Source organism: Podarcis muralis, chromosome 4 (assembly GCF_964188315.1).
Source record: "Podarcis muralis chromosome 4, rPodMur119.hap1.1, whole genome shotgun sequence".
NCBI lineage: Eukaryota > Metazoa > Chordata > Lepidosauria > Squamata > Lacertidae > Podarcis > Podarcis muralis.
The window spans coordinates 68,175,716-68,188,245 of record NC_135658.1 but is presented as its reverse complement, the minus strand read 5'-3'; the positions used below and the strand labels follow the sequence as shown (position 1 = coordinate 68,188,245).

Genomic DNA, 12,530 nt, shown 5'->3' with positions numbered 1-12,530 from the left:
CTTAAGGAAATCAGCCTGAGTGCTCACTGGAAGGACAGATCGTGAAGTTGAGGCTCCAATACTTTGGCCACCTCATGAGAAGAGAAGACTGCCTGGAAAAGACCCTGATGCTGGGAAAGATGGAGGGCACAAGGAGAAGGGGACGACAAGAGGACGAGATGGTTGGACAGTGTTCTCGAAGCTACAAACATGAGCCTGACCAAACTGCGGGAGGCAGTGGAAGACAGGAGTGCCTGGCGTGCTCTGGTCCATGGGGTCACGAAGAGTCGGACACGACTAAACGACTAAACAACAACAATGGAGAGCTGGGGCTGAGTCGTTCCACTGCTTAACAAAATCAACTGGAATGTTGTCATACTTGTTGCATTTGGATGTCACAATGTGGTCTGTAGCTCCTGGCATTTGCACCAAAGGATAGAGGAGCCTAGGAAAGAGGGATTGGAGGCAAAAGCTCAAAAGGTCTCGGTTAACTTCCAGCCCTTGTTAGAACTTGCTCACTAGGAGCACTCCATGATGCTACTGCTATGGACCTGCCAGTGAAGTCTGTGGCTGAGCAAGCGACTTGAATCTGGGTTTCCCACCGCTGGTCCAATGCTCTATCTGCTACACCTGTCTGCTCAGATAACCAGTGTGCTGGCTTTCCATTTGCCTGCCTTGTAGATGTGTTTGTTGATGCAAACTTATTTTCCCCTTTATGTTCTGCTAAGTCCTTTCCTTTTCTGAAGCAGTTGCAGTCATGGTCTATCGCTTTGGACCACCTTTACTGATGTACAGGATTGTAAGCCAACATGTAGCTGGTTGTCTGCATTTTCATTTAGCTTGTCAATATTCCTCAAGTGGCTAACACAAGTACAGTACGTAGGGGATGGCAGGCTAGTGAAAATATGAGCTGTGCTATTTGCAACGTGGTAGTATACTGAATCCAGAAGTGGCTTTAGATTATATTTTATAACTTTGGATAATATATGCCTATTGCATACTTTTAAGTGTGAGGCAAGACAATTCAGTTGAGTTTGCTGGAGGAAAGATACCTTCGGAAGCCATTTTTAATGAACCAATTTGCTTTATTTTGTAGATTATCATGTCACATTTGGCAGTTCCCCATTGCCTTGCAAAAGTGCATACACAACACATCACAAAGAATTACAGAAATGGGAAAACAGATTTAAATTGGCAGACAGCATTGTCACCTTGTCATGCTTTGTATCAATTAATGACAATTGGCCAGGCAATTTACAACTTTATACAAATTCTGTGTCCTCTGCATACTAATATTAATTTAATTGTGCATTGTGTGGAGTGATTTGCATGTAGAGTGGCATTCTGAGATTATCTGAACAACCATACCATACCACTATGTAAATGAAGCATTGGCAGAGAGCCAGTTGAAGCCATTTCTTTTTAAGGACTTAGGCCACTCTCATTTGGTAATTTGCCTGGATACACTGAAGACACGGTTTCTTATTCTATCTTGAAATCTGATTTGAAATCTCTATCTATTATCTATAGATTGATCTATTAATCTATTGTGATTGAGACTCTCTCTCTCTCTCAGCAAAGCAACAGCTCCTTATATTTCCAGCATGTGTGCCCACATTTAGAACTCTGAAGCTGGCAGGAAGCAGTAGATGGCAATTTGGAACAGCTAAATGGTTAGAATGGAAAGAGTTTAAGTGCCAGCTCCCATGCAGTTCCTATGCTTGGCTTGTGCCGTCCTTTCCTTGGTGTTGGTTATTTTGCTTTTCAGATGAACTGGGGTGTGTGTGTGTGTGTGTGTGTGTGTGTGTGTGGATGTTGCACAGATCTACATGTAATATCTAGTTTGGCCCTTAAACTGAGGAGATATTGAACTCATCTGTCACTGCAGAGGCAAGCACATGCATTTATTTCCATACTGCGGTGATGTCAAACTGTTTGCTCCAAGAAAATGAAAAATAGTGGAATATTTTACTTGTTGCTTTGGAATTTGCTTTCAGCTCCATTTAGCATTGTTTGGTTTGACAGGCTGTGAAGTTTTCTGTTGTTCTTCTGTCCTCCACACGTTGTCATTTGCATGCTGAATCCCCCAGCAATAAATTCACATGCCCATCACCTCTCCACTCCATGACTAGAATTCACTCTCTCAGGTGCTCAGGATGGAGGCTGGACAAGGATCTCTGTGCTGCTGTCAGAACTGTTCTTTGTAACCAGGCATTTTTCATACCTGAGGGTATATAGTAAACTTCGTTTGGGTCCAGGATGCATCTTATTCCTTGGCTCCCTTCAGCCTGGTTAACCTAAGACAAAATAGAGAGTGCCACATTAGCAGACTTGTTACACAAGTCATTCTCATAGTCACAGATAATATCAGTGAACCACTCAGGAGCCAGAAGTGCAATTCTGTAGCTCGTAGCATAGCAAAAAAGTTATTTATTAAGGCAAATATAGAGCTATCAAAAGCGTTTTAGAAAAATAAAACTCACACAGCACTTGACTTGGATAAGAACGTATAGTCCAGGGTTTGAACAAGACAGTATATCAAGCTTTGTTTAGTAACCATAGCTCTTTATCTCAGGAGTGTTTTTATTAAGCCATTTAGATTACCAGGTATCTGCAGTTACAATACTAAGTGAGGAAGCACTTTCTTTTATCTGTCCTGAACCTTTTCAACATTCGGCTTCATTGGATATATCTGAGTTCCAGTTTATAAGAGAGGGTGAAAATTATGTCATGCCTAATTTTATAAACTTCTATCATGTCTTCTCCTACTCACTTTTTCTGTAAACCCAAAAGCTCAAAAAGCTGCATTCTTTCCTCATAGGGTAGTTGGTCCACCCTCTGCCATTATCTGAACCTTTTCCAATTCTATAATATCCTTTGGGAGGTGAGGTGAGGAGAGGGGACCAGAGATGTACACAGTATTCTAAGTGTGGTTGTACCATAGATTTGTATCATGATATCAGCAATTTTATTTTCAGTTCCCTTCCTAAGGGTCTCTGCCATAGAATTCACCTGTTTCACAGCTGCCCCACATACAGCTGTGTTGGCATCTTCACTGAGTTATTCATTATGGCCCAAACGCCTCTTGGGACGCGGGTGGCGCTGTGGTCTAAACCACAGAGCCTAGGGCTTGCCGAATTCTGGGGTTTACGAAATGGTAATTGCTGGGGGTGAAACCTGCCTTGAAAGCCACAGACCTTCCGAGGGAGCTGTCCAGCAATCATGGTTGAGCTGTTACACTCAGGATGGCTTCAGAAGTCTCCTTAGTGTTCTCACCTCCAGTAAACTGTCATTAGCTGAAGAGAAATAGAATACCGTTTCCAGACCATCCGTTGTCTTTACAAGATTGTATATTCCTGTTTTTGTTTCTTTGTTTCTATTTGTTTTATTGTTTTATTTGTATTATTGTTGACCCTACCTTAGATCTTGCCTGCTCTGACTCTCACAAGCTGCACCTAGGCTGGGTCAGTTCTCATTTCGACTTCAAAAGTGTTAGACTTGGGCTTTGCAAGATCAGCAGGTGGCACATTCCAACACAGGTACTCTAGCTCAACATCCACCCATAGTCACAAGCTAATTGTTTCATTTTTGCTGCGATACTTCCCTCCCATCCCCACACATTGCCGGTTTTGTATTGCCACACTAAATGAGCTGCTTGAGTGAGAATGGAAGCTGTCATATTATAGCGAGAGGTCTTATTTCTTTATTTACTTATGGCATTTACCGTATTTTTCACTCTATAAGACGCACCAGACCACAAGACACACCTAGTTTTTGGAGGAGGAAAACAAGAAAAAAAATATCGTCTGAATCTCAGAAGCCAGAACAGCAAGAGGGATCGCTGTGCAGCGAAAGCGGCGATCCCTCTTGCTGTTCTGGCTTCTGGGATAGCTGCGCAGCCTGCATTCGCTCCATAAGATGCACACACATTTCCCCTTACTTTTTAGGAGGGGAAAAGTGAGTCTTATAGAGCACAAAATACGGTATATCTTTGTGTGCTTCACTGCTGTCACCAGTTTGCATTTCGTTTCCTCCTGCATTGTAGCCTTGCTTCAGCCTGGTTTTCCTGTTCACCATTTTGCACTATCTAAATAACTGGCTTCTCCTGCTCACTATTCCCAGCCAACTATCCTACTCCTGCCAATACAAGAACTGCCAGGCCTGGAGCCATGGGCTTGACAGAGGAGCTATTCACTTAGGAAGGAAGGTTAAAACTGGAGCCAGGATACAAATTGCAGAAACAGCAGAAGTAGTGCCCACAAGCCAGCTAAGGTAAGGAGGTGGATAAAAGGTGCACCAGCTAGCAGCTAGGCAGTAATTTCTTACTCGAAGCCTGCCACCTGCAGATTTGATGAGCACCTCCGCAATTCCTTCATTCAAGTTGTTCATAAAATGCTTGGACAACAGCAGGCTCAGGACACAACCCTGCAGCACCCCACTTGTCAGTTTTTGTTTGGCCAGTCAACCAGCTACAATGACCGCTCCCCGCTTAAAATGGGGAGGTGCCCTTTGCGTGGACCGCGCAGCCCCTGGATCTGGAGCGGCTCCATCAGCATAGGCCTGGCTTTGCCTTCCCTCAGGTGGGAGACCTGGAGGTCTCCGCCTACCTCAGTCAGTTGTCCAATCCCACCTGGGAGAAGCATTGCCAAGGAGACCAGGCCAGGTAGGGGAGGGATTACCTGCCCACACAATAGAGGGAGGATCTTACCTGGGAATCCTCACTTGGCTCCAGAGCTTCTCCCACCCTACCCACCCTCAGTTAATGTCTTATTTTGCAGGTTAACTTTTCTTCACAGGTTTTGCAGGTTAACTTTTCTTCACAGGTATGCGGGCGCTGCTACGTTAAGGTTGCTGTTAAAGGGCCGGAAAGGAATTTCCCTGCATTGGCAGGTTTCGCCTTTCCCGTAGCAAAACGTCACAACTTTGGCCTTGGGCGGAATCCTTTAGTCCATCGTCCTCTTTGCGGTGGCGATACCAGGGTTCCCCATTAAAGGGGTTTCTGAAGGGAGGCTTTGACCGTACACCGAAAGGTCATTGCTCTCCCCTGCGGCGGCGGCGTAATGGGGGCGGCTATCTCTGCTTGAACATATGTTCTCCAGAGCTGGCCCATCCCCCACACAAACACTGGATAACCCTGATGCTCCCTAGGTCCCCGGATGGGGACTGGGGAGGGAGAACGCCCAATGCCTGAGCCAAGGTCTACCCACATTTGAAATTTAATAAAGTTGTGGCCAATTTAATCCCATAGCACATTGTCTTGAGTTGTTATTCCACATGACAGGGGGGACCGCTCGGGATCTGGGGACTCCGCCTGTCCACGCAAATCCACCTGCTAGTTACCTTACTCTGGGCCTCCCCCTCAAAATGCCCTCACAAACTCCCCTGTTTACAAGTCCATGTCATGAGCTCCCAGAGGCTACAATCAGCTAAATAGAACTGCTGCTGACTTGAGTTGTTCTGTGTACTGAATCCACAGCAATGGCTTTGGGGAACCCCTCCCCCATTGAAACCTAATGGGGAAGCAAGATAGGTTGGATAGTTAGTGTTGTGAGCCTATGCTCAGGATATGTATGCATACACAAAACCATATGCATTAAAGATACCATCTTCATTCAAAAGAAATTGAACCCTGGATAAGTGCTGGAATTCCTGAATTCTCTTGCCTCTCAGAGTTTGGGGCGTGCACAACAATATTATAAATGTATAACAGATAAACCAGGGACTACGTAGTGGGATAGACAAAAATGATATAGAAGCAAAAGGAGTTTGAGTTTACTGTTTGGCACTTCATCCAGCTTGCATTATGTTCTGTTAAACAGTATTTTTCAATCAACAGATCTGCCACGAAAAAGAAACGCACAAAGGTGTATTTAATAGTAACAAAATAAAAAGCTTGTTTATGAAAATGAGCTTTTAATTGCTTCTCTGGGACTAAAGCAAATTGGAAGTTATGAAAAGTATTTACGTTCAAACTGACTTAATTAGTTTTCATCTGCTGTAGAGTCAAAAGTGCAATGAAATTATCAGAGTTTTCTAGATGTATCCTGCAAAACAACAAAAATTGCTTGGTGAATTAAAATGAAATGTAGAGATCTTGCCCCTTTGGAAATGCACTCTAATAATGCCCTAAATATATTTTATAACATATGCTATGTATCATAATGTGCTAGGTCTAGCACTGTTGAATGCCTGGCACATCTTGAGAAAATGTCCTCTGGAATTATCTTCTTTTCTAATCTATGGGGGTGTGAGCAAGTGAGAAAATTGGTGGTTGCCTGAAAAGACCTAATATTTCAGTAACTTCATTTCTTGTGATTCTTAGAGGTCATGATGTGGGTTGGGAGCTCTGATAATAACTGTGGCAGATGCAAGACAGAGGTAAAAGCATTCCTCTTTGACACATGTGCACTGGTCTCAGATCAGAGAGAGAAGGGAAATCACACTGGTGTTCAGGAATATATGTACGAAAACTGGATAAGCTGTGCATGCATGTGAGATCATGGAATGGAGAGATGTAAAAAGAGGTTCCTGTCCCAAACTTGGAAGCGGAGGGCATTTGTGTGTGTGTGTGCAGAATTAAATCTGTATTTACTACTGTCTTGCTTCTGATAGTACTGCAGTAGGCAAAACTGGATCTTCTTGGGTACATGTTTGTGAATCAGTCCCAAGATAAATGACATGCCAAGATTCTGTAGTTTTAATTTAATTTTTGTACCATTTTAATTCTGAATTGATACAAGAAGATTTAATTGGGAAGTTTTCAGATCCTTAGCACAAACATTAAATTAAATGCTACGCTGTGTAATTGCCCGTGGTATGTTTCTAAGATGAATGGGTGTTTCTTGTCAAGGGTGCTCAGAGTTCTCACAAGGTAAGGAGGCAGTCAATTATTCTTCTTTGTTGCTTTAAAGAATAGAATAGCACGAAACCAACAGTACCTTGTGTGTTTGTACAAAACGTTCCTCTTTTACCCAGTACCATTCTGAACACGAATAAGGATCTGCTGGATCTTTCAAGGATGTGGTGGTTAGATCTTACCAGGCACCACAGCTTTGGTGAAGGGGATGCATCCCATATAGATGAGCATAAAAAGATGACTTGGGGCAAGATTTGCTCCTGCAGTTTGAAAAGACTATTTTAGACCATTTTAGACTGCATAGTTTATCTACTATGAAGAAATCTACCCAAATCTAAATTGATTTCATCTGTATTTAGCATGCATGAGTTGTAAACATGCTCATTTAAAGAAAAACGAGGTGTTCCAAGATGAGGAAGGGTGGCATTGAGCAGAATGGTAGCAGATATGGCTGACATGTGGTAGAAAGCTGGCTGAGGAGACGGATAAACCTGTGAAGGTTTTTTTTTTTTTAATGTTCAAATGAACTTTTTTTTTGGGAAAGGACTGTACACTAGCATGTATCTCCACAGCATGGGTTATGAGCAAGATCAGGAAGCTCAGGCACAGACCGGCTGCAAGTCTTCTTGTCAAGCAGAAATTACAACAGGAAACAATGAATAAATCCTGCTCTTACTGGTGTGCCTGAAGCAAAAAAGACCCTCCCACCTATGGATCCCTACAGAAACCACTCCAAAAATATTAGAGGGTAGATTCTGTCATCAATATTCCAATGATGGATGGTGCTCCCTTCCACAACTCCCGCCCGCAGGTATTTCATGATTTTCTATCTACTTGCTTCCTTGTTCTCTTCAGGCTATATGTAGGTGGTGTGGGAGGATCCTAGTTTTGTTTTATTGTAGAACTCCACATCCTGGACTGATTTAGGTTGTGTGAGAAAGTTCCAGTATTAATATTCTGGCTTCGGTTTATAGGCCAGGGGTGGGAAACCTCAGGCCCAGGGACCATTCAGGACTCTGGCTCTCAGAACTCTCCCCAAGCCACATACCCCCTCACTCGCCCTTGATTTGCACTCTGGGCGTTTTTGCTTGGCCAGAATGTATCCTTGAACTCTGATAATGCCTCTTGGTTGCCTTGATGGATGATAGAGATGTGTGTGTGTGTGTGTGTGCGCGCACACACGTGTAGAAACTAGCCTATTGTACAACACACAGAACGTTACATCTATAGCTCTGCCCACCTTTGCCTCTCACCCTGCCAGTCACTTTGATGTGGCCCTCAGGCGGTTGCTGAGAAGGTTCAAAAGGTTCTCCACTCCTGTTACAGACTGATGTGGCATTGCACTTTAGTGTTACTGAGGCTGCTTCACACACACTGCCTACTTTACTAGTATGTATTGAAGCCCGTCCCATCACTATTGCACACAGGCATTGAGAAGACACTAGTGGAGGATAATAGGTTAGTTAACGTACAGTCCATACTTTGTAAATGGAAGTACCTACATTCTGTCCCTGACCCTGGCATCTCCAAAGAAAACCCCACTGGAGAAGGCTGCTTTACAGAGCTTTACAAAGCTACTAACTGTTGGCAGATTTTATGCTAACCTAGAGGTGGATCGGGTGGCGCTGTGGGTTAAACCACAGAGCCTAGAACTTGCCGATCAGAAGGTCGGCGGTTCAAATCCCCGCAACGGGGTGAGCTCCTGTTGCTTGGTCCCTGTTGCTGCCAACCTAACAGTTTGAAAGCACATCAAAGTGCAAGTAGATAAATAGGTACCGCTCCGGCGGGAAGGTAAACAGGAAGGTAAACGGTGTTTCCATGTGCTGCTCTGGTTCGCCAGATGACCTGGAAGCTCCCTTGGCCAATAAAGCGAGATGAGCGCCGCAACCTCAGAGTCGTTCGTGACTGGACCTAATGGTCAGGGGTCCCTTTACCTTTAGAGGTGGATCAGTAGTCTGACGGTATAGGACTACTTCATATAGCATAGGTGGAATTCCCCATACACAGTGCAACAGAGACAGAATAATCTGCACCTAGCAAACATTTCCTTACCTTACCACACAGCAATTAAAATAGGGGTCGCTAACCTTGCTTTTTTAGCTTGAGGGCTGTATTGGGTAGCTGCAGGCCGCTGGTGGTGTGTGACTCTCACACATACACACACAGCAGAAAGCACACACCTTTAAAAAAAAATAATAAACCTTGGCTTTTAAAAACAAGCAAGACAGCAATTCTACATTTGTGCGTATATGTGTACGAGGAGGGACAATCAAGCCTCCCCCCTCCCCACTTTCCCAAATAGATGAACAACAGCACTTCCCACAGTCTGACTGCACACAGCCTCATCTTCTAGATCACGCCTTTCAATTTCTCAGGAGACAAGCTCACAACATTTTGGAAGTGGAGGGTGCGGGGAGCCAATCAGCAGCTGTTGCTGGTGAGGAGAGGAGATCAAACGGGAAGCAAAAAAATAGCAATCGCTCAGCCTTTCCTTTGCCATGAATAAGGCAAGAGGCTGAAAGGACAGGCACCCACCCACGCCCCCCCTCAGGAAGAAACCAGGTGCTCATCCCCCCAGCTGCACTTCCTCATCCGTTCTGTTCCACTTGGTGTCAGGGAAGTATGCAAGAAAGAAAAAGATAGCGGATTTTTAACGTGTACTGTTTATTATGTTTTATGTATGTTGCAAGCTGCCCAGAGTGGCTAGGGCAATCCAGTCAGATGGGTGGGGTACAATATTATTATTATTATTATGTGGCTGCTTCCCTTTCCTCTCGTTCTCATCCTCTCTGGGCACCATAGCAGGGAGGACTGGGTCCATTATGAGCAGCTCCCTCCGTCTAGTGCAGCACAGAGAAAGGGGAAGGGAGGTTTCGGCCGTCCAGATGTTGTTGTACTACAACTCTCATAATCCCATGCTGGCTGGGGTCTGATGAAAGATGGAGCCCAACAACATCTCAAGGGCCACAGCCAGTTCCCCCATCCCTGGCCCAGAAGGTAAGTTATGGAAGGAACAGCCTCTTCCTTCCGTACTCTCCCTTGGGGTGGGGTGTGTGTGCAGTGGTTGGAACTGGGTCCAAAACCCCAATCCTGCCATCCTCACCATCCTCTTTTGCCAACAGGCTCCCTCTGGATGGCATCTGCTGGACTCAGCCCTTCTTGCTTCAGTCCCAAAAGGCAGAGGATATGTGAGCAGAGGGAGCTTTCCGGGAGGGAAGAGGGCAAGTGGGCAATTATCAAGGGCAGTAGTAGCGACCATCGTTTGCCCAGACCTCTGCTTGTCTTAACTTGTGGGCAGTATGGTGGGAAGGGTTGGGCTCCTTGGACAGAATCCCACCCATTGTGCCACCCAGTATATACCACAGGCCCAACAGCAGGAGAATGAGCCAGTGAGGAGGCACAAGTGGCTGCTCACAGTTTCTCTTATAGGTAGCACCATGGCCCCAATCCCTCCTGCTGCAGTGCCTAGAGAGAGGGTGAACAAGACTGTGGAGGTGGGACCAGCAGGCTTCCCTGGAAGCGGCAGAGCTCAGAGGAAGAGGGATAAAGGAAGCAGCCTTAAACCAACTCAAATGCAAGATCCATCTAACTCAGGCACGTCTGCAGTGACTGGCAGGGGCTAATCCAGATTCCAGGCAGGCATCTCTCCCAAACTTAGCCGGAGATGCCAGAGACACCACCTGAGGCCTTCGCCATCCAAAGTTGTAGCTGTTCCCCAAGGTGGCGCCCAGGAGGGATGGCTTCTAAGGGGATTCCTGACTGGGGCTCTTTCCACCCCACACTGCTTTCCCTCTGAGGAAGAAGGGATTGTTGTTGCTTTTACTGCTTTTATGCTCTTTCCAAACCAGCAAGAGCTGCTGATCTGCTTTTCCTTCAAAATGAAAGAGAAGCTGTGAAGCACTCAGGGTGCTTAAAAATAAATGTGGCAACGTGAATAAAATACTGGGGGAGCAGGTAAGCCCCGCACCACATAATCAGTCACAAGATGCAGTGCAAGCACACCATTTGCATGGCAATGCCCATTAGCTTTGGGGGCACCAAGCACCCTCAAATATTTTATGGGGGCACATGGGCATAGACAGGATTTTTGTTAGGGGGCAGCACCCCAGTCAGTTAAGTATTTTTATTGATTTTTATTTATTTGGGGGGGAAGCTTCCCCCTGCCTTGCTTGGCCCCTAGGAGTTGGCTTGTATGGCGCCCGTTGACTCTCAATCTCGCATCTCCAAGCGCAGCTCCATTTTGAGAAGGGGCTCGCTTGCATCTCTCCCGGGGACTTGCTTGCCACGGTGCGAGTGTCTTGCAGCAACAAATGAGAAACACCGTGTGCCTCCGTGCCTACACAAAGTGTCACCACTGAGCAGCCCCCTCCAAGATGGCCTCATGGGCTGCTATGACAGGGAGAATCCTGCCTCCGCCCTCCCGCCCCCATTGAGCAGAAGCCCTGCGCGCCTGAGGGAAATCAGCGGCGGGCGCGAGGCAGCTGGTGGGCCCCGTCGGCAGGTGCACGGGATTAGCAACAGCTGCTGCTTCCCCAGCTGTAGAGGCGCCTTTTTTCCCGCCCCCTGAGAGGAGGCTGCTCGCGCGCGCCACGGCAAGGAGGCTGCCTGCTTCGTTGCTGCGCCGAGCGGGCCTCTGCGCAGACGCGGAGGCGCTTCCTCCCTTCGCCTCGCCGGCTTAGCCCCAGAGCTGGCCGGGCTGACGGGGGCGCGCGTGCGCGAGCAAGCAAGCAGCCCAGGCGGCGGCGGCGGCGGCAGCAGCAGCAGTTTCATTGCTATCGATGGTGCCGCCGCTGGGAGATGCTGCACGCTCAGCTCGCGGCCGGAGGGGGGTAGCAGCCGCGGCAGCAGCAGCAGCAGCCACCGCCACCGCCTTCGTCGCCAGCTCCTTCTTCCGAGGCAAGGATTGCTGCTGGTGCTGGAAGAGAAGAGCCATGCCTCCCCTGCTTCCTGGCATGGAGCTGCTGCTGGAGTGAGCGGGCGAGCGGGGCACGAAGCGAGGCAGAGCTCCGGCGGCTGCATGGATGGATGTGTTTAGCTTTGTCAAGATTGCCAAGCTCTCCGGGTAGGTCCCTCTCTTCACTAGGTCTTTCTTAGGTTGTCTCGAATTCTTTCAGCTGCTGCTGCTGCCTCCTCCTCCTCCTCCTCCTCCTCCTCCTCTCTTGGTCTCTCTGGTCCATTTGGGGCGGTGATGGGCGCTTGGCGCTGGAGAAACGGAAGGGAGTGAGAGGTGAGTCCGCGAAGCCCCTTCAACTTCCTCGCCGCTCCAGCGGAGGTCCTGCGTTTGCTGGCGGAGGGCGCCCCCTCCCTCCTCCCGCCCGAGGCAGCTGCTCTGGGCTCCTGTCATGCAGCCAGCGGCTCCCTATGTGCGCTGCATGGATCATCATGTTGACGATGCTCCTCGACAGGGGAACGTGGGATTGAGGGGCTTGGACAGTGGTGTCAGAACTCTTTGGCTGAGCTCCAGATTTAGGTTCTCTTCAGTTCGCGGGCGATTCCCGCACCAGCACTCCAAAAGCTGGTAGGGTGACCCTAGGTGGAGAAAGCCCCTCCCCAGCCTGAATTGAGATGCCCTGAAGTCCTGCTTGGATGGGAAGGGAGGTGGATCCACAATCTTACAGAAAGCATTATATAGTTTTTAGAAATCTTGTGAATTAACTTGCAATCCGCTCTTGGTTAACCAGCTACCCCCAACTTG

At 47.3% G+C, this 12,530-nt stretch overlaps 1 protein-coding gene across 3 annotated transcripts in view; it reads left to right on the top strand.

Moving 5' to 3' along the window:
• The window catches only part of FRMPD4 (FERM and PDZ domain containing 4), a 292,648-nt gene that overhangs the window by 73,971 nt on the left and 206,147 nt on the right, over positions 1 to 12,530 (top strand). The window contains exon 1 of one of the 3 annotated variants that reach the window (XM_028727696.2): positions 11,842 to 11,897. The exons of the other annotated variants lie outside the window; for them this stretch is intronic. Within the exon in view, the coding sequence (XP_028583529.2) occupies positions 11,857 to 11,897 (41 nt within the window). The 5' untranslated portion in view covers positions 11,842 to 11,856. Of the gene's footprint in view, positions 1 to 11,841; positions 11,898 to 12,530 lie in introns of those variants that run through there. 3 annotated transcript variants of the gene reach the window in all.